This window comes from Trachurus trachurus, assembly GCF_905171665.1.
Source record: "Trachurus trachurus genome assembly, chromosome: 19".
Classification (NCBI taxonomy): domain Eukaryota; kingdom Metazoa; phylum Chordata; class Actinopteri; order Carangiformes; family Carangidae; genus Trachurus; species Trachurus trachurus.
The window spans coordinates 20690892-20711751 of NC_139913.1; the positions used below are offsets into that span (position 1 = coordinate 20690892).

Consider the following 20860-nt stretch of genomic DNA (forward strand, 5'->3'; position numbering starts at 1 on the left):
AATACTTTTATTCCATTTAATTATTTATTTGAAAGTAATTGATTTCAATACAAATTATTTACATTTTTGGCCATCCAACAAATCGTCATATGGAGAGAAGAGGACAAACAGAGAGAGAGAGAAAGTAGAGAAAGGAAGGAGAGATGGAGAGAGAGAGAGAGAGAGAGAGAGAGAGAGAGAGAGAGAGAGAGAGAGAGAGAGAGAGAGATTTGCATGCACATGAAATAATTAAGTACGTAGTCACAAAGTCCAGTGCAGGTTTTCTCTAGAGAATCTCCGTGTTTTTCGTTGTTGTTTAATCAAAGGATCAGGGAACACTGTTACCACTGCAGTCTTTTACCACTGATCACTATAGTCCAAGCTGTAAGAGAAGAGAACAATTCAATTAATTAAGGTTTACCCTGCAGCATCCTAATAAAGTGCCAGGGAAAAAAAAGAAAATCAGTGAACCCATTTGAATCGCCTCCATCATGTATAAACTTCCTAAAACATGGTCAGCATTCACCCAAGTTACAATTATGAACACACATTATCTGTTTTCAGCCAATCGTTTGTATATTGTTTTTGTCTAAATGGAGGAAATCAGTCATCCAAAGTGAAGGCTGGATAAAAAAAATCAGTGAACCCTTCGGCTAATGACATCAACAAGGGCTAATTGGAGTCAGGGGTTAGCCTATCAGAGCTGTATCCAGTCAATGATACTAGACAGGAGCTGTGGGTTAGACCGATTTTGATTTTATTATTTTTTTTAAGAAAAGAAAGAAGAAAACAGTTAGCCTAGATATCTTAAACTTTCTATTCATAAGAAACATCTGTTGATGTGTGAAGTATGCCTGGAAAAAGAGATCTTAGGAGACTTATGATCAACACAGGTTACAGACATTTCAAAGAATTGAGATATTCATCATTCCACAGTCAGACACACTATCCATAAATGGAGATGGTTTGAATCTGTAGCTTCTCTCCCTAGAATCAAATGTCCAACTGTCTCCAAAAGCAAAACCAAGAATGCACAGTAACATCACAAAAAAACCCTCAAAGCAACCCCTGAAGGCTTAAAGGAATCAGTGGAGCAGGTTAATATCTCACTGCCAAGGACAGCACAGAGGAAGCTGTCTTAAAAAAAACACACACACACAACTATACACCTGATGTTTGTCAAACAGCAGCTTGATACTCCTCATTACTACTGATCATTACCACTTTTCTACAGACGGATGACAAAAAGCTTTAAGTGTTTGAAAAGAACACGCATGGTGCATAAACACGGCATAGTAGAGGAGTCCTCCCATCATCAAGGGGATTTAATTCCCTGTCAAGATATCGTACAGGGAAATGTCAGGATGCTACCCATTTACACATCAAAAAAGAGCCCAGACCTCAGTGAGCAAAGATACTGTGGAATATTCCTTCTGAACACTGTATAGGTCTTAGCAGCTACTGGAAGTGCTTGTCACCACCAGCGTTGTGAATGTTTAATGGATGCATTCAATAAGACAAAAAAAAGATCAAAATTGTTTATGTGCCATGAGCTTTGGGACACTGTGTTTGTCTACATGTACGACATAGATGAGGATCAGATCAGACTTTATGACCAATCAATGCATGGAATCCCAAAGCGTTCCCATTGGGCTCAGATACCTTTTTCTCTACAGATTACGGGCTCAGTTGTCAAAGTATGTGATCGTGACATTTGGACAATGACATGGCCTCTCAGCTAATGTAAACCCACTGTGAGATAAGGGCCAATCGATATGAAGAGTAAAGATTATTAACAATAAACTGAACAACAGCAATGTGATCCTTTTGCAGTACGGATTATATGAATAAAACAATCTGACAATGTACATCTATAGGACTGTGTTTGTAAGATTTTAAATTGGGGCAGCCAGATGTACAGGCAGGCACACAGACAAATGCATTTAATACTGCTGTGGATGGTGGGGTTTAGGTGTTATTTTAAATTCAAATCTAATGGGAGATGAAATATTAGTCCATTATTATGTAAGTCTTGTCTCATTAAACTGCATGTTCTCGATTAATTAATAATGACAAACTGATTAGTGTCACATTAAAAATTACAATGTACGACACAGTGTGTGACTGATGGAGCTTTTCTTGAATACAAGATCATCGCTTCAACAATTTATGTTTGTTTCATGAATTTTTCAGCTTTTTTCTGTTGATGGAATTGTCTTTCAGAGGCCAATTGTAATGGAAGAAATAGACCAATCACCTTTCGTTATGGATCCTAAAAATCAGGATCCTCAGATGTCCTTATACATTAAACATTCTCAACTATTTCTCTCACCGTGGTTCATTGTCTTGGCTCGAATCAGCCCCAAACAGCAGCCACGCCACCGCCTGCTCGGGGGTCGACCTCTTCCCATACCTGGAAAAAAACAGCAGAACGTAACGACAGCCACTCGACATTAATACAAGATTCTCATTCATGTGGAAGAGCCTCTCTGCTGTACATCAGCAGTCACTCACTCACTCAGCATTTCACTGGGTGCTCCTGTGACCCCACCAGCCTTGTTATGAATTTCAACTATGGACACCTTTTTTTTTTTTCTTTTCAAGAGTCATCCAGCTGTGAACAAGGCAACTTAGCTGCATACACCCCCCATGGAGCTTTTATCAGTAGCACTTATCTGCTAAATCTCTGCAGCCCAATCAAAAAAAAAAAAGCTGTGGTGTGCAAAATCAATGGTGGCCTCTGGAGTAAACCTTTCTTTGTTTGAGATTTGAGGGCCTGCACTGTGCAGCACATGCCTTTGAATCTAATGACAGACCCAGCCTCTTTAATTACAGAGCTGGACGGTTAATGATGTATAGTCAGCTTCCATCGCAGGAAAACTCTGCACCCACTCTGTAGATGAAGCAACAGCATTCAACGCATCATGCAAAAACACCGTCTCTCACTAAATTGTAAGTATAATTGATGAAAAAACTGTACAAATGCTTCTAATGATCTGTGCTGCATTTCTAAATCATGTAATAATAAATCTGGTGTTATGATTCATTATGGATTCACCTGCTAAGAGACAAAAGGAAATCTGATGTTATGTTGGTTTTAAAGCCATTACAAGCATATCTGTGTTCTGAACATTATGTGCTCATCAGAGGGAAGAACTCATTATTTCTTATACGAGCAATGCTTTGAAGCTTAAGCATAATGACTCAAGGGTGCTTTTTGGCTTAAAACTCTTAACTAATATCTGAAAAGGTTTAATTTAAGATGAAAAACAGGCCTCGTGTGAGTGAATTCATGCTGCTATGAGAGGACTCAGTTCTTCCTTGTGGCCACCTTTGCCAAGTTATCCCTGAGCCAGAGACTTAATCCCTCATATCAAGGTTGGTGGAATATCTGTCTGACACAACCTGAGGATGTAGAGTTACCAAAGCAATGCATGTGTTCAGCATCTGCTCCTCTTCTTCATCTCTGCTTCTTTTTATGTTAAAAGTTTATTTCACTCACAAACCTGATACTGCCCTCAGCTTCAGTATTTAACTTACAGATGTGCACCCTGTGGCTTTGTCTTGCCTTGCCACTTTGTTATTATGAAAAAATATACACAAGGTGAGAACGCTCACAGCAGGCATTTGAAAGTCTGATTTGGTGAAGCGCACTCACCTCTGTCTGGTGATGAGGTTGACGTAGTGCCTGACAGCTGCGTGGTATTTGGCCCAGTCCTCCGGTGAGGCGTTGTTCCCGGGGCTCTCCGGTTTGGGAGGATAGGCGTCCGCAAAGCCGCTCCAACACACCAGCAGGCACAGCACGAGCGCTGCGAGCATCATCCACGATCTCAACAAGTTGGCCATCTGAGAAGGAGAGGTACCATGGTTAGAGAGAAAAGAAAAAAAAAGATGTTCGTTTTGTTGTGATGTTAAAGTCTCTGCTCCACTGCGCACAAATACCTTAACGCACAAAATTTCTTTAAAAGTAAAGTACTTAAAATACATTGCATGCATTTTATTTTCAAGGGTTCGAGAAAGTAACAGAAAACTGACAAGACCTACTTTCTGACAGTTGTCTCCTGGTGTAGTATCCCCGGTGGTGCCCCTGTCTTGCTGCTCTGCTCTCGGTTCACAGGGTTATATAGTGGGATGGATACCTGATGCGCACCGAGTAACACTTAACCACACCCCTCGCTCTTTCCTCCAGCACCAGGGGTTACTCATCTCTGCCAAAGCTGGAGGACACACTCACTGCTGAACTTGACTCTGCAGCTCGTTGAAGGTTATCTTAAAAAAAAATTAACATGGCAAAACTTTTCACAGCGCACACACACACGCACACACACGAGCACGCACGCACGCACGCACGCACACACACATAAATAGTAGGCTACACATAATACTGGTAAAGTAGGGTTAGGGTTAGGGGTTATGCTTATACATTAGATACTTAAGTGCAAATTTAGACCAACAGTGTCTTCGACAACATTGTGTCTCTGTTGGGAGTGGACCAATATGTCAGGAAAATCTGTATAACCCAAGTTTTCCAACTCAGGATCCAGCTTTATTAAAATAGAGTGAAGTGTTAATTTTTCATCATTAGGGGGCGCCATATACACCATTGTGGCAACCCATACTATTGGCAGGAATCCCAATTGTCAGTAGAGGCCCTTTAAAAATACCAACTTTGAGGGTTTTCGCCCCGTGCCCATATTAGAGCCATTTGAGTTGTCTTCTATGCCCCCCAGGATTCCCAAGATTAACCTCTCCTTTCAATGCAACCTGAGGTTGCTCCAGGTGGTTCCAATGGGCCCTTAAATCTATTTTATATCATTCCGAGTTAATTGCCAGGGGTCCCGGGGACCCCAGAAGCACCCTATTGGGGGTACTCGATCTTCAGTTTTATTTTAAATCAATCCGAGTTGACTACCAGGGGTCCAAGATGGACCATAACCGCCCAGGTGTCCCTCATGGAGACCCATGTGGCCCTTGAAAATAACTAACATGGGGAATGTGGTAGAATATTAGGCTTCAAGATTACAGGTGGTAGGGTGTCAATTAGCCTTGTGTAAAGTTTGATTCCATTTGGAGCATTGCTTTCTTTCTTTCTTTTCTTTTCTTTTTTTTTTTTTCTTTTTTTACATAAAATGAACTTTAAGGTAGGTGTTGGGTGTTTTAGCCTTTATATACTGAGAAGATGGTCTTCACTGACCAGTGTAGCCTAAGTTGAAAAGGTTACCTGAACGCAGGATCAAAAACCTTTTCCTGGCTGTAATGGAGAAACCAAGCAAAACGAGTACGCTTATGACTCATGATTTAATACACTTTCAGAGGAGTTTGAATGCAACAGAAGGGTGTTTTGTCAGACTAAAGATACTGGACTTGAGGACCAACTCTATATTCACAACTATAGCTCAAAGTCACAACTGAAGATATCTCATTGCATTTCATAAGGTATTTTAAACAGGATGTAATCATGACAGATCTGGTCATGTACGAGGATCAGGACAAAGAGCTGAACGTAGAACTCAAGCAGGAGTATGAGGAAATGGGCCGAGAGCTCCAGTGTAGGAAAGAGACGGGACACAAGGACATTGGGGAAAAGGACCCTGTGAGTAACAGACACATACGTATGTCTACAGAACATATTGGGTGCAGGATTTGTCACAGGATGCAGAAGCACAACTGCGATTAACTGCAGCTCCTGGACAAAGCCATTGATTTAGTATACAGTTGATAGTTTGCCAATAGTGAAAAATTAGCTATGTTGGTATTTTAAGTGTGAGAGAAAACTCAATTTCTGTCCCTTAAATTAAAAAGAAAATCTCTAGAAGGACCCCTTCTTTGAAACATTAGCTGGACATAGCTCAAGAAGACACTGGATATGGAAAGACATATACTATGAATACAACAATGACAGTTTGAAAAGAAACTGGTAAAATGGACTGTCTATAGGACCACACTCTAAGTCTAAGGCACCATTAGTTTCACGCGAACAGGTCTCCCCAGGCATCTACCTTGAAATGGCTCAAATTGCATGGAGCTGAGACATCACAACCACACCAACCCTCACAAAATAACACAGATGGCCCCTCACACTTGAAATAATGGCCGGCATAGACCTTCAGAAACCATAGCATGTCAGCACTTGGAGAGTGATGAGATGACTTGACCCTGATATCCAGCCACAGAAAAAAACACATCAGCACAGTCTGAAGCTGTAGACCCATTACTTCTTATGCCATTAGACATTTTCTCATGATGTCATTACATTAGGACTACATTTACTCAACAGCACACACTTTTATCTGAAGCAATTTACAACTAATCTGTGTATGGGTTCAAACACACTTCTTCAAGTAGAGTTAATTTATGGGATGAGACGATACACCTGTCAAGCAAATAGAAGCAGTTTATATGTAAGTTTATTGACAATCACTGTCATAATATGACCTTGATATTTTTGTAATTATCTAATAGTATTATTATTGATAGACAAATTTTCTTTCATAGTTTTAGACAAAAGTAAAATGGTCATGATCAGTGTGCTTTAGATGCATTTGTATTTGATATATTCCTGACAGATGTGCCAAAGTGAATACCAGGCAGGATAATTAGTTTTGTTTTAATTAGTTAGGGAGTGTTTCTTGCAGTATGCAGATGTTTGTAATCAGAGTGCTCCAATTGTATTATTGATTCTAGTTTAATCTGTGCAAGTTAGTTGTTGAACAAACACATTCATCTTTGGGATGATACACAGTGCATGTGAAAGAAAATAACCACCATCAAAATGAGATTACAAAATACTGAAAAAACTGTTGCACAACTTTGTCAGTAGAGAATGAAAACACAACTACTTTTTTGAAGGAGTGGACAAATGCACATTAATTTATGCTGATGAATGAATAGACAGATGCCTCGATAGGGATGCGGATGCCACCTCATCTGATCATTAGCCTGGACACCTTTAGTCCTCTTTTCCTGCATGCATTATGCAGATGGTGATAAAGGCTATAATACGGTCTGATGGTAGAGGTCATAGGCTACAGTGTCCACAGATCAATAACACTATTGTGTTTCACACTTAGAAATAGCAACAGCAGTAGCAGTAGCATGCGTCAGAGAAAATCATTTTCGGCACAATGATTCTCTTATGATTGAATTAAATGAATCATTGAGGTGTTTGTGGATCAAATATCACTTTTATTAACCCTTACATGCTGAGATTTTGAGGGAGGGTGGGGAACACATGCTGATAATGACACAAGGACACGCACTTGCACACAGACGTTGTGTACACAAATACCTTTCAGGTCTCCAGTGCTGAAACTGAGTCTAATGTAATCTGCTACATTTACAACCAGGGCTGTAGCTCCTGTTTGTCTTGGATCTTCACGGTCTACTGTTCAGTCCATGACGCCTCCTACAGTGCAGGTGCAGTCATCTCTCTGGGACTGTGTGCACACATCGAGGGGGTTTGTTTGCACATAGGGTCGAGATGTGCGAGTGATTTTGTGCCGTCTTGTAAATAATCTTTTAAAGGCCAAATACATCTCCTTTTTGTTGATGGCAGGTATAATCCTGCCATCAACAAATATTCGATAATACTCGATTTTGCTCTAAAAGTTATTTCAGAACTTATTTCCTGCTCTAAAATGAGTAAAATTGTAAGGAATTCAGTTTTATATTTAAAGAATTTCGGAAATGTGTTTGAGGAAGCCAGATATGCCTGTCGATGTATAATCAAGTTTTAAAATTTACAGCCTGTGTATGTTTGTTTGACACTGAGAAGGAGTAATTTTGTACACGGCGAAATACAATATATAGTATATTATATGAGTCACCCTTCATAATGTTCTGCATATATGAGATAGAGGCCTTATTAATCTGTTATTAAAGAACCAGTGCATCTAAAAAGTTTCAGATTCAGTAACTATATCTGCAAAAAGGACCAGTGAGGTCAATAAGACATTGGTTTCTAATATTTACTGATCCAATTGCTTTCTTTTAATTCAATTTGTGGGCATTTTAGCTTTTACTGCAAGGTCTCTGCTGCAGATATGACAGGAAGAAACATGACAGGGATACACTACAAGAAAGGTCCCTTGCCAAAATCAAATAGGGGATGTTGCAATAACAGGGTACTGTGTGGTGTGCGTCTTAGCCACTGGGCAACATGGATATTTCAATAGCTCTTTCTCAATGCATTATTATCATCTCAAAGGTACATGAACAGATTGAGGACAGCGCAGATCAAGCGCACACACCTACAAGGAATGATAGTATTGAACAGGCTTTCTGTTAGATCATGTACAAATCAAAGGAACTGTCATGTTGTCATACAGCATGACACCACACTACATGTTGTCCTGCCAGTCTCCCTGGGGAAGCTTGTGCTCTGTTTATGGAGCCGTAAAAAACAGTTGGTTTTCCTTTGTCCGTCCCTAAACCCTTGTCAAAAACTTGATTTGGACATAAATCCCAACTGACAGCCTCAGTAGAGCTGCTTCTGCCGCTCTTGACAATAAACAAGCAGTAAAAGTGTATATGACCATGCCATAAAGGCTGTAAGTGGACTGTGGTATTACACATTGATTGCACTGACCATTTCTGAGCAATTATTGTACCATAATTCAAATTTATATTGAGGGACAATAAGGGCTGGGCTGTTTTTTGTTTTTCACTCAGTGACATCTAAATGATGCAAAACAAAAAAATATCACCTAAATTGTAAAATCATGTATTTTTAACAATTTAATGAGCTGAAAAAAGGGGGATTAGCTAAAAGTGATTAAATAAGGAACGAATCATCCTCCATTCATGGGTGCTATCGGTTGTTATCACCCATTTCCACCAGCTAACGGTGGCTACCCTGAACATTCAGTTAATTCCACTCCAGTCATCAACCTCTCGGCGTTCACTCGACTGGCAATAAAAGTCAATGGCAAGAAACAACAATATGCACAAGACAAACTCATTAGCTTGCTCCAGTGTTTGCGGGTAAACACTGAGAAAGTAACAGCCCCCAGATAAGGGAAAGGGCAGACGGTTAAAGTTTTCACAGTCCAATAAACCCCAGCTAATGCTCTCCAGAAGAGCAGTTTGGGCTCCTACAGAGGGGAAAAGTGTTAGAGTTGCCATCAAGGACGAGGTAATAGGACCAGTGGGAGACCAGTAATTTTTAAAACTTTCTCTCTCATTTTATTCAGTTTTACCAACTTTTCCAGCTGATGCTGGTGCTAATGATGTCTGCGACTTTGTTAGGTAAGACATGGGCAATTTGCAGAACTTCTGTAGCTGAGAAGGATAACGCGGACGAAAATCATGATGGTTGAAATCTACTTACTGTAGACATCTACCTGTTCACCTCAAATGTAGCTCTAAAAGCTTTTTCTCCTGAACCTCTGCCTTCGCTTTACATAGTAAAAAAAGCCACCTCAGTTTCCATTTACATCACACATGCTGCCTAGTCCAAATATGAAAGGAAGATTACACAGACACGCACACATGAAAGTCCATTCTGGTGTGAGAGCAATCTCCCAGGAGAATGTCTGACTCCTTCCTGCCATCACAGACAGAAAGGGGGAAATGATTATGCGTTTTTATTTAGTCTTATCTCCAGAGTGGGGGAGCCACTAATATGAACAGAGTGCTTTTCAGGCAGCCAGGTCTGTTTGCACAGCTAAAGAGACAAAATGGGGGGTTGATGGCTGCCCACCATCACTCTGCGATAAGTCATGAGCATATAAATGGCTCTAAAAAAAGGGACCGGTGAGTTTCAGTCAGAAGCACTATACACGAGTAGAGAGCAAACAATAGTATATTTTCTTTAAATTTTTCACGTTAGACTTGTTTTGTTTGATTTTTTTTTATTGTCTTTTTTCTGTTGGGTACAAACACATGCTGAGACAATCAGGAAATCAGCTTGCTCATAACGGCAGAGTAAACGACACAAGTCAGGGCTCCTCGTTTACTTATCTGCTTTTCCAAACAGTGATGCCTCATGTGATTCTCATGCCCCTAGAGGGTTGAAGCTGCACTTCACTAACAGCAGCAGCAGCAGCAACAGCAACATCACTTCAACCATTTGTCTTTACTCGAAAAGCAGAGCCGACCAATTACAGCAATATCTCGCCAACTGATGTGTTTATGAGCAGGCAGGCAATGGCACCCTCAGGTAACTCAGACGGATGACAGCACAGGTGTTGGAGGGCTCGGGATAGGCCGGCGACTTGACGCAGAGCATGTTCTCAAAGTCACGACGACAAATGAAGGGAGTCAGTGCTGCTACTAAATGATCCAAATAAAATCCTCTTATACCGAGATCAAGCCAGAAGCTCTGTGTTTATGTTATTGCATATGTAGCTATGTGAATGTGACAATCTGAGGGGTGGAGGGGGGGTTGTGACTTGGAGCTGTGTGTGCTAAACGGAGGGGGTAAATGATTTTGGGGACAAAGTGGGAGGAAGTTTAAAAATTCAGTTTGTGTTTGTGGGAGGAGAAGTTTCTTGGGAGGTTGGGGGTAGATGTCCTAAAGTGAAAGGACAGAAGCAACTCCATTGGACTGAATAGGTAAAACATGTCCTAACATGTTTTGTACCTTTAAAAATGATTGACTTCACATGAATGTGACAGTTGTAGATTGTGTATTGGATGCATTTTTGAGAAGGAAATGTGACTGGTTTATTAGGTCTTACGTCATCTCAGGTAGTGGTGTGTGGGAAATTGATTTCCAAAGAGGTTTAAAAAATAAGGAAAAAATGTGTGCGTCACATTGGACACCAAGGGAGATTTAAACAGCTGCTACTGCTGCCTGCTGTGGAGATGCAGGTCTCTGGAGAGGCTGACTCAGGACCTCTTCCCAGTGGACCCCAATTATACAAAAAATGAAATTGGCTTTTTTTTCCCCCTCCCCTCATTCTTTCTACTGATCTTTAAATGAAGAATAGGCTCCATGATCCATCAGATGCATAACGCCTACCAGAATCAATTCTGTTGGTAATTACAGCAAATGAGCTACATGTAACTGAGGTGGTTGGTCATCAATACCTAATGGAGGCATCTCCAATGTGGTGCTGAGCACAGAGATTCCAGAGTGGATTGTGTTTTGATGAAAGGGAAATTTGAGGATAATTGCTTTTCATCAGATAGCGGTGTTGTTTTTCGGGAAACGGCAAACAAACCCCCCAGTTTTGATATCAATCATGTATTCTCAGCTTCAAGGTGTGTGTGAGAGAAGCCGCACATCAAGGGGCTCCTTTTGAAAACAAGGGATGGTGATATTGGAGGGGCCTTGGGCGTCAGTGAAAGAAAACGGCCGGCGCTCAAGTGATAAACCTCAGATAAGTAAACATACAGCTGACAGGAAAAACACACAAACAAGACAAAACAGGTGCATGCAGGCTCACAGACGTGCTGCTGTCACTAGAAAAACTATTTTGAGATCATTAAAGTGAAGTCTTACGTTAAGCTAATGGCCGAGTGTTACCAAAAACTACAACATGAATTCAACTGGACTACAAATGGACCAAGTTGATAGCCTGGTTCCATCTTTAATTACATGGCTACAGGAAACATCCCATCAGTAATGTGAACCGGTAGCAAAACCTGTCTCAAAACATCTTCATCATCACAGCCGTCTCCATCCTCCACATCCCACTCTAACCTGCTGGCCATCTGCATCTCCCTTTAAAAGTGAGATGAATGATGTTAATCAGCACATGGGAGCGGTGTGCATCCCTCAGCTCCTGCTTGTCCTGCTGTAATAAAGCAGTCTGCCTGCTTGAGTAATTACTCTCATCTGTCTCAGTCGTATGAGCAAAGACCTGACCGGATAAAAGCCTTACTCCACGGCCTCTTTTCTGGCAGCTCATGACACAAAGCGCAACCAAAGCAAGAAAACCTATCCCTACAACTGCTCTTTGGAAACAGAAATGATAAAAAATAAATTAAAATATGATACTGACCAATCACAGCTACTGTACATAGAAGATTTTGTTTATTTTATTTGTAGACAATACATTCTGCCAACATGGAATGTCCCTTCAGAGCTTCCTCATTTAACAAACAAAAATGTACTAATACCAAGCCACATCGTGAACATAAAGCCTCCGAAACAAAGTCACAAAAATAAAACATACAGAGCACACGAAAACGTTACAAACTTGAAAACCGTTCTACAGAGTCATAATGAATGGCTGGTACATATAAAGTCATGAAAACTGTTCTGCTCTCAAAGGTTCATTCAAGTGCCAGATTTTTGAAAACAAAGAAAATCAAAAATTGGTAAATTTAGCTGCAAAAATATCAGAACCTGTTTTAGGTGCTACCAATGTCTTTCTCAAGCAGTGTCTCTGCCATCTTAGGTAAGAAGGCTTCCAGGAAATGAAAGAAATCCTGAAAAACTCCCGTCTTGTCACAGGTGGGCTCCAACCTGAGCACTGCCTTTGTGCTCTCTGACCCACCCACGACCTGCGGGTGAACCCTGAACGTGAGGGGCTCCTTGAGCTCTGGCTCTTTTTCAATAATGTGCGCGGTGACCTGGGACTCCATCTCCATACAGCTGCCCTCTGGCCTCGAGTCTGCGTCTTTGATCAGCTCCCTCCTCACTTTCCTCCTGCCGGCCCACACTATGTGCTTTTGCGTCAGGATCCAGTGAGGGTAATCAGGCCTGCCCCTTCTCATCAGTCTTGGCTTTTTGCCGTGAGGCGACACGGAGGCGTCGCTGCCAGAAGACAGCCGCCTCTTGGCACCAGCCACGGTGGTATCCAGGGAGTCGGCTTGGTTTTGGGATACGGCGCTGTCACAGCTGTCGTTCAGTGATGAGTTGAAGGAAGCTGAGCTAGTTTCCATTTCCTCTGCTGTGTGGACAGCTGAATCCTCACCTGAGGCGGCACCTGGGGAGTGAGCGAGGTGACACCTGAGAACATCTCTGAACACCCCCTCTACAGCGGCGCAAACCTTCTGAAACCACAGCTCCCGGAAGCCGTCTCCCGCCGCGCTCAGCTGATTACGCAGCCCCTCTGGGAGCGATGCTGATTTGAAGGGGACGCTGATGGTCATCTGCTCTGTCTTGGTATGTGGGACTTCCCCGTGGGGGGTGAACAAGCGCACCAGCCCCCACGACTTCCCCTTGGTGGACTTGCGCTGGTACTGCAGGCTGCGGCAGTACTTCTCCGCCTCCTGGCACTCCTTCTGGAAGGAGCGGTGCGAGCGTTCGTTCAGGTTACCAGCCACGTTGTGGGAGAGTTCAAAGGGGTCCAGGAGATTCAGGGGGCCCAGTTTGGGGCTGTGGTTAGGGTTCTTGGTGGGTTGTTCCTCCTCCATGGTCTCCTCGTTTTTATTCTTGCTTAGGAAATCTGTGATTGGGAGTGCACGCCCCTCCCTGACAGATATGACACTACTGGCAAAGTCAAATTTAGCATAGAAGGAGAAGAAGTCAGACAGCAGGGTGCCTGGACAGAAAAAAAAAACACATGATGCACATTAGATTGAGTTGTATTTGGAATATTTGAAGAAGTTAGGTCACAGGAAACCTTGTAGTAACAAATCACACACTTCGTCTTTAACATTACTCTCACTTACAAAGGTCCTGTGTGTTCTTGCTGGGGGGCACGGCGATGGGCTGGCTGGGGAAGGTGCAGTTCCAGCCCTCAATCACACACTCTTCCTCCTCACCTGCAAGGATGTCAACATATACCATTAACAAACAGAAGTAAAGAAATGGTATCTGATTGCAATGGTTGCAAAAAAAAGACATATTAGCTTGCTACAGCAATTCTATTGTGTAAAACTCTGACCTATCTATAATGCAGAAGTAATCTGAACCCAGCCTAAAAAAATGTTATGAAATATTCAGCATGTGAACCTACTGAAATCTCTGACTGATTTTAGCAAATGGTATGAGAGCTCATTTTTAAAAATCAATGTTCCTAAAACCAAAGAACTCATCATTGATTTTAGTAAAAAGCCTCCACCATATTCCCTTTGTTTTCATTCATGGTCAGGCGGTTGACATTTTACAACAGTATGAATACCTGGGCACTATTATTGACACTAGTAACCTCACATTTGAGGCCAGTGCTGATGCAATTTGCACAAAGGCTCACCAGTGCGTGTATTTTTTTCTTGCAAGTTGAGAAGTTTTAATGTAGACACCACTTTTATGAAGATATTTTACTCATGTTTTATCGAGTCTATTTTAACCTTCTCTTTTATCTGCTGGTTTGGATCCCTCACTGTGAAAGATAAGAATAGGCTCAGTAGTGTAGTGTGTAGTGAAGATGTGCGGCAGGATTGCGGGGGCAAACTTTGAGAAGCTCTCACAGTACGGGTTGGTGAAAACAAGTTTAGGACAAATAAAGCTGAATCTGAATCTCTGTTTTGTACAGAGCCGGGGCTACCAGGACGGGGAAAATGATCCTGTCTGACCTCTTCACCCTATATAGGCTCCTGTCATCTGGTCGGTACACGGTGCCTAGGCTCAGAATGAACAGACTTAAAAATTCCTTTGTACCAATCAATCACAACTGGCCTCGTTAGTAAGTCATTGTGATGACCTGTCCCCCTGAACTGGTGACTGAAGTTTACTGTTGGAAATGTGTGATTGAATATGTACTGTTTTTGTTTCTCCCTGTCTGGATTTTTAGATTTGTGTTGTTCTGCTGGCTGTACAACAAATTGCCCCCCAGGAGGATAATAACGTATACTAAGACTAGTCTTATCCAAAATTCCCCACAGATGATGTGTCCAAGTTTCACATGTCACATTTGCTATACCAATTTCTCATTTATACAAAAACAGCAAAGTAATCCCCATTTTGGTCATTCTGCTAAGCAAACCTAATATATCAGTGATCCTACAGTGATGTGGAGCAGAGCAGAGTGAATATCAGAGCAATGCAGCACTTACAGGCCATGTCTTTGAGTTGGTCCACTGTGGGCAGGACAGGCGGCTCACAGTTTTGCAGGTAGAAAATGATGAGCAGTGTCAGAGCGTAGTTGTTGAGGAGTGAGCCGGAACCACTGGGATTTCCTACACGCCACAATGCAGAATGTGCGTATGACAGGATGTTACCATCATTGCAGCAAGGTCATGAAAGTGTGTGTACATACAGGATGGAGCCAAAAGGTGGGATGGAAGGTTAGATGGAAACTGAAACACATTATTTAAAGGAGCACCATGCCTAAAGGTTTTAAAGACCACAGTGTCCATACGCTCTAGTGTTACGGATCCTGCTCTCAGGACTAGAGAAATTAAGAAAATATTGATTTCCTGTTAGTTGTTGATGCATGCTCCCTGAAACATTCACCAACTTTGTGGCTCTGTGTGTGTGAGGTGGGGGCAACTCTGACTCACATGCTGGAGCCCTGTGCAGCACACACACTCAAGCACAGAGAGCTTTTTCTTATTTGTGACAATGGCAGAGAGAATGAAACATTGGAAAAGTGCAGTTAAATATTTTGCATGTAATAAGATGAGATGTGATCTGTGTTAGAACATCCAGTTAAAGTCTGTCACATCCAAGCAAAGAAATACAGCCAAGCATTTAGTAGTTGAATTCAATCCTAAATAGAGCAGCATCTTACTCTCAATCTCATAGAGCAGGGGCTCTGCTGGCAAACCACCGCATGGTAAAAACTATGGTCAAAACCTTCTGTGGTAAATCATTGTGTATTACATTTGTTTGCCATTTCCGTTGTTATGAAAATCAGTCAGTAGTACTGATTTTTTTCAAAACAATGCTGTTGAGGTTTGTTACTCATAAATGTTAATTGAGTACATATGAGAAAATAAAGCAATGTTATTTCTGCAATTCCTCAGCTTTTACAAAATAACAAAAAGCACAAAAGAGCAATGTCCAAGTATGGGGTCAATAAAAGTCTTGGTAAAAGCAGCATTGCTGTCAGTCGACGCCCACCCCAGATGAAAGCATTGTCATCTGTTTTGCAGCAAGACTTGGGTTCCCATGCTGAAGGGAAATGCCAGCGCTAAGTAAATAACTAGCGTGGTTATTCACATAGAATCACACGCTTACCACCTCATATAAATTCTTTGTGATTTAAGTAGAGTCTATATTTAGCTCAACTGTTAAACTGTTCATGGCAGAAAAACAACAGTGTTTGCTTACACACTTGTTGTGTGTGTGTGTCTTGTATCTTGAGTGATTAAGCTAAAGATGTTTAGTGCTAGAGCTAAACATTGGCTTAAGCAGCAGCAGAAATGTGAACATTAAAGACCGGGTAAACCAAGAATAAATATGTGTTTTAAGTTTATAATACCACAGGAAAACATATCATTAACCACTCTGTAAAATTTGGAGGACTAAAAAAGTCGTTAAGTATATAAAATTCTGCATCAAAGTTGTCAATAAATGAGCAGTTTTCTCTGGTTCAGAACGGTGGGGGCGTGTCACGATATGGTCGTGCTGCAGGCAAAGAGACCACGCCCCATGGCAGCAGAGCTGGACTTCACTGACCGTCCCTGATACACAACCTAAACATGTAGCCTACACGTCGTCATGAAATAAAGACGGGAAAGTGACCTCAAACACACTCCACCACACACCCCAGTCCTCATCACTGACACAGCTGATAAACCTAAAGGATTTCTTACCTTCAGTCTTGGTGTCTAAAACAGTCCCAGCAGCAGCAGCTTCATCCAGCTGTAACAGGTTATAATCACCATGCTGCTCTGTTTACATCTCGTTACCGGTCAGCGTCTTTCATCCATTTGCATTGTGTGAAAAAAATAAAGTTTTTTGCTAACGTTAGCTTAGCTTTAGCTTCAAGTGTCCTGACAGTGAATTATCTCTGGACCTGGTACCGAGTCCAGACCCGGTCCAGACCGCCCGGCGCCCGTGACACACCGCGTCCGAGCTGAGCAGCAGCCGTGTCCCGGTGGGAGGAGACCGGGGGAAACAACACGGTGGAGCCCAGAAACAGACCGGGGGAAACAACACGGTGGAGCCCGGGAGGCTACGGCTGCTACCGCGGCTAAAAACTTTTTTTTTCTTTCACACAATGCAAACGGAGGAAACGGGCAGACCGCGTAACGATCAAAACGGGAATAATATCGATCTGTGGATTAATAAACTGTTGGTGCTGGATGACTACTGATGCTGCTGCCTGTTTTAGACACCAGAGTGAAGGTAAGAAATGGTTTGATCAGCTGTGTGTCCGCTCGGACGTGTGATGGACTGAGACCACGGCAGAGTTTTTTTTATTTATTTTTTTTAAGGTGTTTTCCGTCCGTGATTGTACAGTATGGCTGCTCTGGTCTCCCGTGTGTCTGGTTGTGTGCGTGAGTGGAGGCTGTTTGGTCGGACAGTGTGTTAATGAGGGAGACTCTGGTCAAAAGTGTTGTAGCTGCTGCTGCTGTGTCTGTGTGTGTGTGTAACGTTGTGAGGGGTGTGTGACCAGGGGAGTCAGCCTCTCTCCCCGCGGTGACGGCTGTTTATTACGGTGTGAATACGTTAACGTTAGCGCTGTAAACTCCTTATATGAAGGAACAAGGCAGTAGTGGTCTCCCCTGTGTGTGAACATGAGCTACGTTTAGTTAGCTGGCTGTTTCACGTGTTGCAGCTAGACTGAAGAGCAAGTGGGATGGAAAACCTCTGAAGTCAGTTGGCTGAATGTATTTATATGTAGAGCAGAGCAGGGGGCGGGTTTATGTAAGTATGACCGCTTTACGTAAAGCGGTCATCGACTTAGGCCCGCCCATTCTAAACCTGCACACAGAACAGTCTCTGAGGCCTAGCTCCTCAAGGAAATGATGAATGGCAAAAATATTTTTTACATGTTTTGAGGGACACATTTAAGGCCTAATTAATATGATAAGAAGAAAAATACTGAATTTGGTTTACCCGGTCTTTAACTTCTCTCAAGTCACTGTCAATACAGTATTTTACTAATGTTTAATGTATTTAATTTGTGCAATTTCTTAATATAAATTTTGTAGCTGTGGTTATTTATTCATGATACCTATTCACTGTATTATTCACTGTATTTGTATTATTGCACTTATTGTATTCAGTATCTTGTATCCTTCTTTAGCCTGACCAGGGACAAAGACTGCAAATTAGCTGAAGCTAGACATCTTGTATGCTTCACATTTTTCATTCTTTGTGGCAATGTTGTATGTATCGTCCCTGTTAAATAAACATTCAAATAAATAAATAAAAATAAGATAATGAGTGTTTTCTTCAGTGAAGAACACTCACTTATTTGGTTTTTACATGAGTACAGACAGTCTGTACCTTCCCTAACAAAGCTCTATGGTACTGAGGAGCCCAACATGATCATAAGTGAAGTTCTAGTGACACCTGTTGACCAAAAGATGAAACTCCCTCCTAAACACTGATTTAAATTTTGAAAACTGAATCAGAAAGAGTGTGTATCAACTGATGCTGATGATGTTGATGATGAGTGCAATGCCGTGAGTGTTTTCATTTTACCAGCCAGCTGTTTCTGCTTGGCCCAGTAGCGGATGGTGTACACCAGAGGTCTCAGCCTGTCCTCCATCCCTGAACACAGCTGGAGGAAGCGAGTGTTTCTGACTGCTAGCCTAGCACAGGACAGAAAAACAGGAGAAAAATAAAATACAGTAATTCTACTCAGTCTATAAAATGATACATTTCTGCTGAACAGTATCGAGGAATGACCGACCTGTTGTTAATGGTGATGTCGCCCTGCAGGTTAAGCTCGCGGTGATGGAACTTGACCACAGGGAGACGAGCGCTGCTGACAAGGTTGACTTTGTGCACACTGGGGACACAGCGCTTCAGGATGGTGGCCACCAGGTCCAGGACCTCAGCTGGAGAGGCCGTGGTCAGGTCAATATCAGACAGGATGGAGTCCTCAGAGCGTCCATCATCCGACATGCCCTCCCCTGCCTGAAGAAATATGGGAGAGGGAAGGAATATTCAATGCACAGAAGGCAGTTGCATTATCTAATATTTTGGCTAAACAACATATACAGGCATCGATAACTGTATATTAAAAGAAAATCTGACCTGTTCTGTGGTGGACTTGGCACGGGCCTGGAAAACCTTGGTGTTTTCCAGGTCCAGGAAGAGGTCTAAGTCGCAGGAGTGGATGCCAAAAGTGTTGACAGATGAGCCAAATGGCAGGATCTGGCTGTCTGTAACATACAAACATAATGTTAAGAGTGAGAGAAACAAGCTATGACAACCTTTGGCATGGAAGATTTCTGGAGCCGAGTTGCTTATAAAGGCCACCTGGAAAAAACTCGACGAAAACCTCCTGCAGCAGTTGAACCAACAAGCCTCGAGCCTTCTTTTCATTTTCCCCCAGCTGAAATCGCTCGACAATGCGCTGCATCTGTCCGTCCACCTGGAGTAGAACAAAGGACAAGAAAAAGACTAAAGCAGATTTCTTTTACTAGTATGCAGAGAATGACTTATAGTTAGTATAGTATTAACTGTGTGTTTACCTTATATTGAACAACACAATCAATAGTAGAGAGACATAAGACATAAGTAGAGCACATAATATAGTGTGGAACCACATTTAGACATAAGAAACTAGCAGCCTGACAAACCTTTAAGGCTCCTTACCACCAAATGTATTGATTCTTCTTACTCAAACTTTCACTGATAAATGCCCTTTACTATATCTAACAGCAGGATACTCACAGAGGTCAACTGGCAGAGCTCAGGTTTGAGACGGTCGAGAGATTGTTGGAGATTCTGGGCGTCATTCTTGTTCTTGGGAATCAACTTGAACTCCTTCTTTTCCCGTGGCTTGACGCGGAGCTTCAGACCCTTCATCTTGTGTTCAACACAGGACAGGGTTGCCTGTATACTCTCAGACTCACTGAACAGCACGATGGCATACACACCCTGCGAGTGCAAAGTCACAGTCAGACTACAATGGGCTTTCATCAGTCACTTTCCAAAGGCTGCAAAGACAAACTAGTCATTAGGGCTCTGGACATTGACACAAAATGTGTCAGGCACTGTGAGACTTTGGACCTCATTGTCATCATATTGTGAACAGCTTTCTTACCTTGTCTTTGTCCATGATGACATCAGAAACTGGCCCAAATTGCTCGAAGTACTCAGTTACTTCAGTCTGAGAGATTTCGGGCTTGATGCCACTGACAAACACACTCTGCTCCTCCTGGGTTTTCCTGGTGGTCCGCACAGTGCTTAGCGTCTGGTGTTTACGTCCTTTCACGTGCTGCTCCAGACTTGGCACTGTAAGAGACGATGATATGAGCAACGCTAAACCACACAAACACACAAGACGTAGCCTACGTAGTGTCAGATACACCGGCTGCTGTGTAAACGTATAGTAGTATAGCAGTGGATATTACTAACCGTAGCAACTTTATAGTGCATTAAACCTTTCTGCTACCACACATTAGCTAAACACTAACAACAAACACGACGACGTAAGTTTGAATTTCGCAGTTAATTCTTGATGTGGTGGGGATGTCGGAATTTTTTTTTTAGTTAGGGGACTGTATCCGACAAAGCACTTCTCTGCAAAACATCCAAAGTTACTTCGACGGACTCACATGTTGCTAAGTTAGCTTAAGGTTACTTACTATTTGGTAAATTGACGTTGCACAGGGTACACTGAAACCCTCTCGGCGTCGTTTTTATGTCACGGTTTGATATTTCCATGATGAGGAGTAAACTAAAACGATGACGCAGAAAATAAATCGACCACTAAAGTCCTCTGTGAAGTTTAAGGCCGGACACCCTCCATGCGCCTCTCAAATCTCCCTCCAGCGTCGGCTCTGCGTTTGTTTCCAGTCCGTCACCGAAATGAGTCCGGGTTGTTCTCCGGTTTTATCAAAGTTCCTCTCAATCTAGTTTGAATGGATAAAAATGCCTCATGGTGAGCAGCACACGGTGATAACCGTTTGTAAT

The 20860-nt window shown here is 42.2% G+C and overlaps 2 protein-coding genes across 2 annotated transcripts; both read right to left on the reverse strand.

Moving 5' to 3' along the window:
• Positions 1-277: 277 nt before the first annotated feature.
• On the reverse strand, positions 278-3825 carry LOC311002754 (peptide Y; the record flags this gene model as incomplete). Its single annotated transcript, XM_083994223.1, has 3 exons — positions 278-361; positions 2312-2392; positions 3638-3825. 3 exons carry the CDS (start codon positions 3823-3825, stop codon positions 337-339), a joined length of 294 nt encoding a protein of 97 aa, XP_083850349.1. The 3' UTR covers positions 278-336.
• Positions 3826-12054: 8229 nt separating this feature from the next.
• On the reverse strand, positions 12055-20737 carry tut1 (terminal uridylyl transferase 1, U6 snRNA-specific). The gene is made up of 10 exons (XM_083993873.1): positions 20533-20737; positions 19989-20179; positions 19616-19822; positions 19199-19313; positions 18974-19101; positions 18627-18853; positions 18416-18525; positions 14872-14994; positions 13546-13638; positions 12055-13415 (listed from the first exon to the last, which is right to left on the reverse strand). The coding sequence occupies exons 1-10, from the start codon at positions 20609-20611 to the stop codon at positions 12280-12282; spliced, it is 2409 nt and encodes an 802-aa protein (XP_083849999.1). The 5' UTR covers positions 20612-20737; the 3' UTR covers positions 12055-12279.
• Between the last annotated feature and the right edge of the window lie 123 nt (positions 20738-20860).

What these genes read in the sequence shown, in the direction of transcription:
- tut1 (XM_083993873.1), bottom strand. Translation starts at nt 20,611, where the DNA reads ATGGAAATATCAAACCGTGACATAAAAACGACGCCGAGAGGGTTTCAG. An exon ending in CAAGCAGAAACAGCTGGCTG is followed by an intron (nt 14,995 to 18,415) that starts GTAAAATGAAAA and finishes TGTGGCGTGTAG; the next exon opens with GAAATCCCAGTGGTTCCGGC. An exon ending in CCAACTCAAAGACATGGCCT is followed by an intron (nt 13,639 to 14,871) that starts GTAAGTGCTGCA and finishes ACATCCTTGCAG; the next exon opens with GTGAGGAGGAAGAGTGTGTG.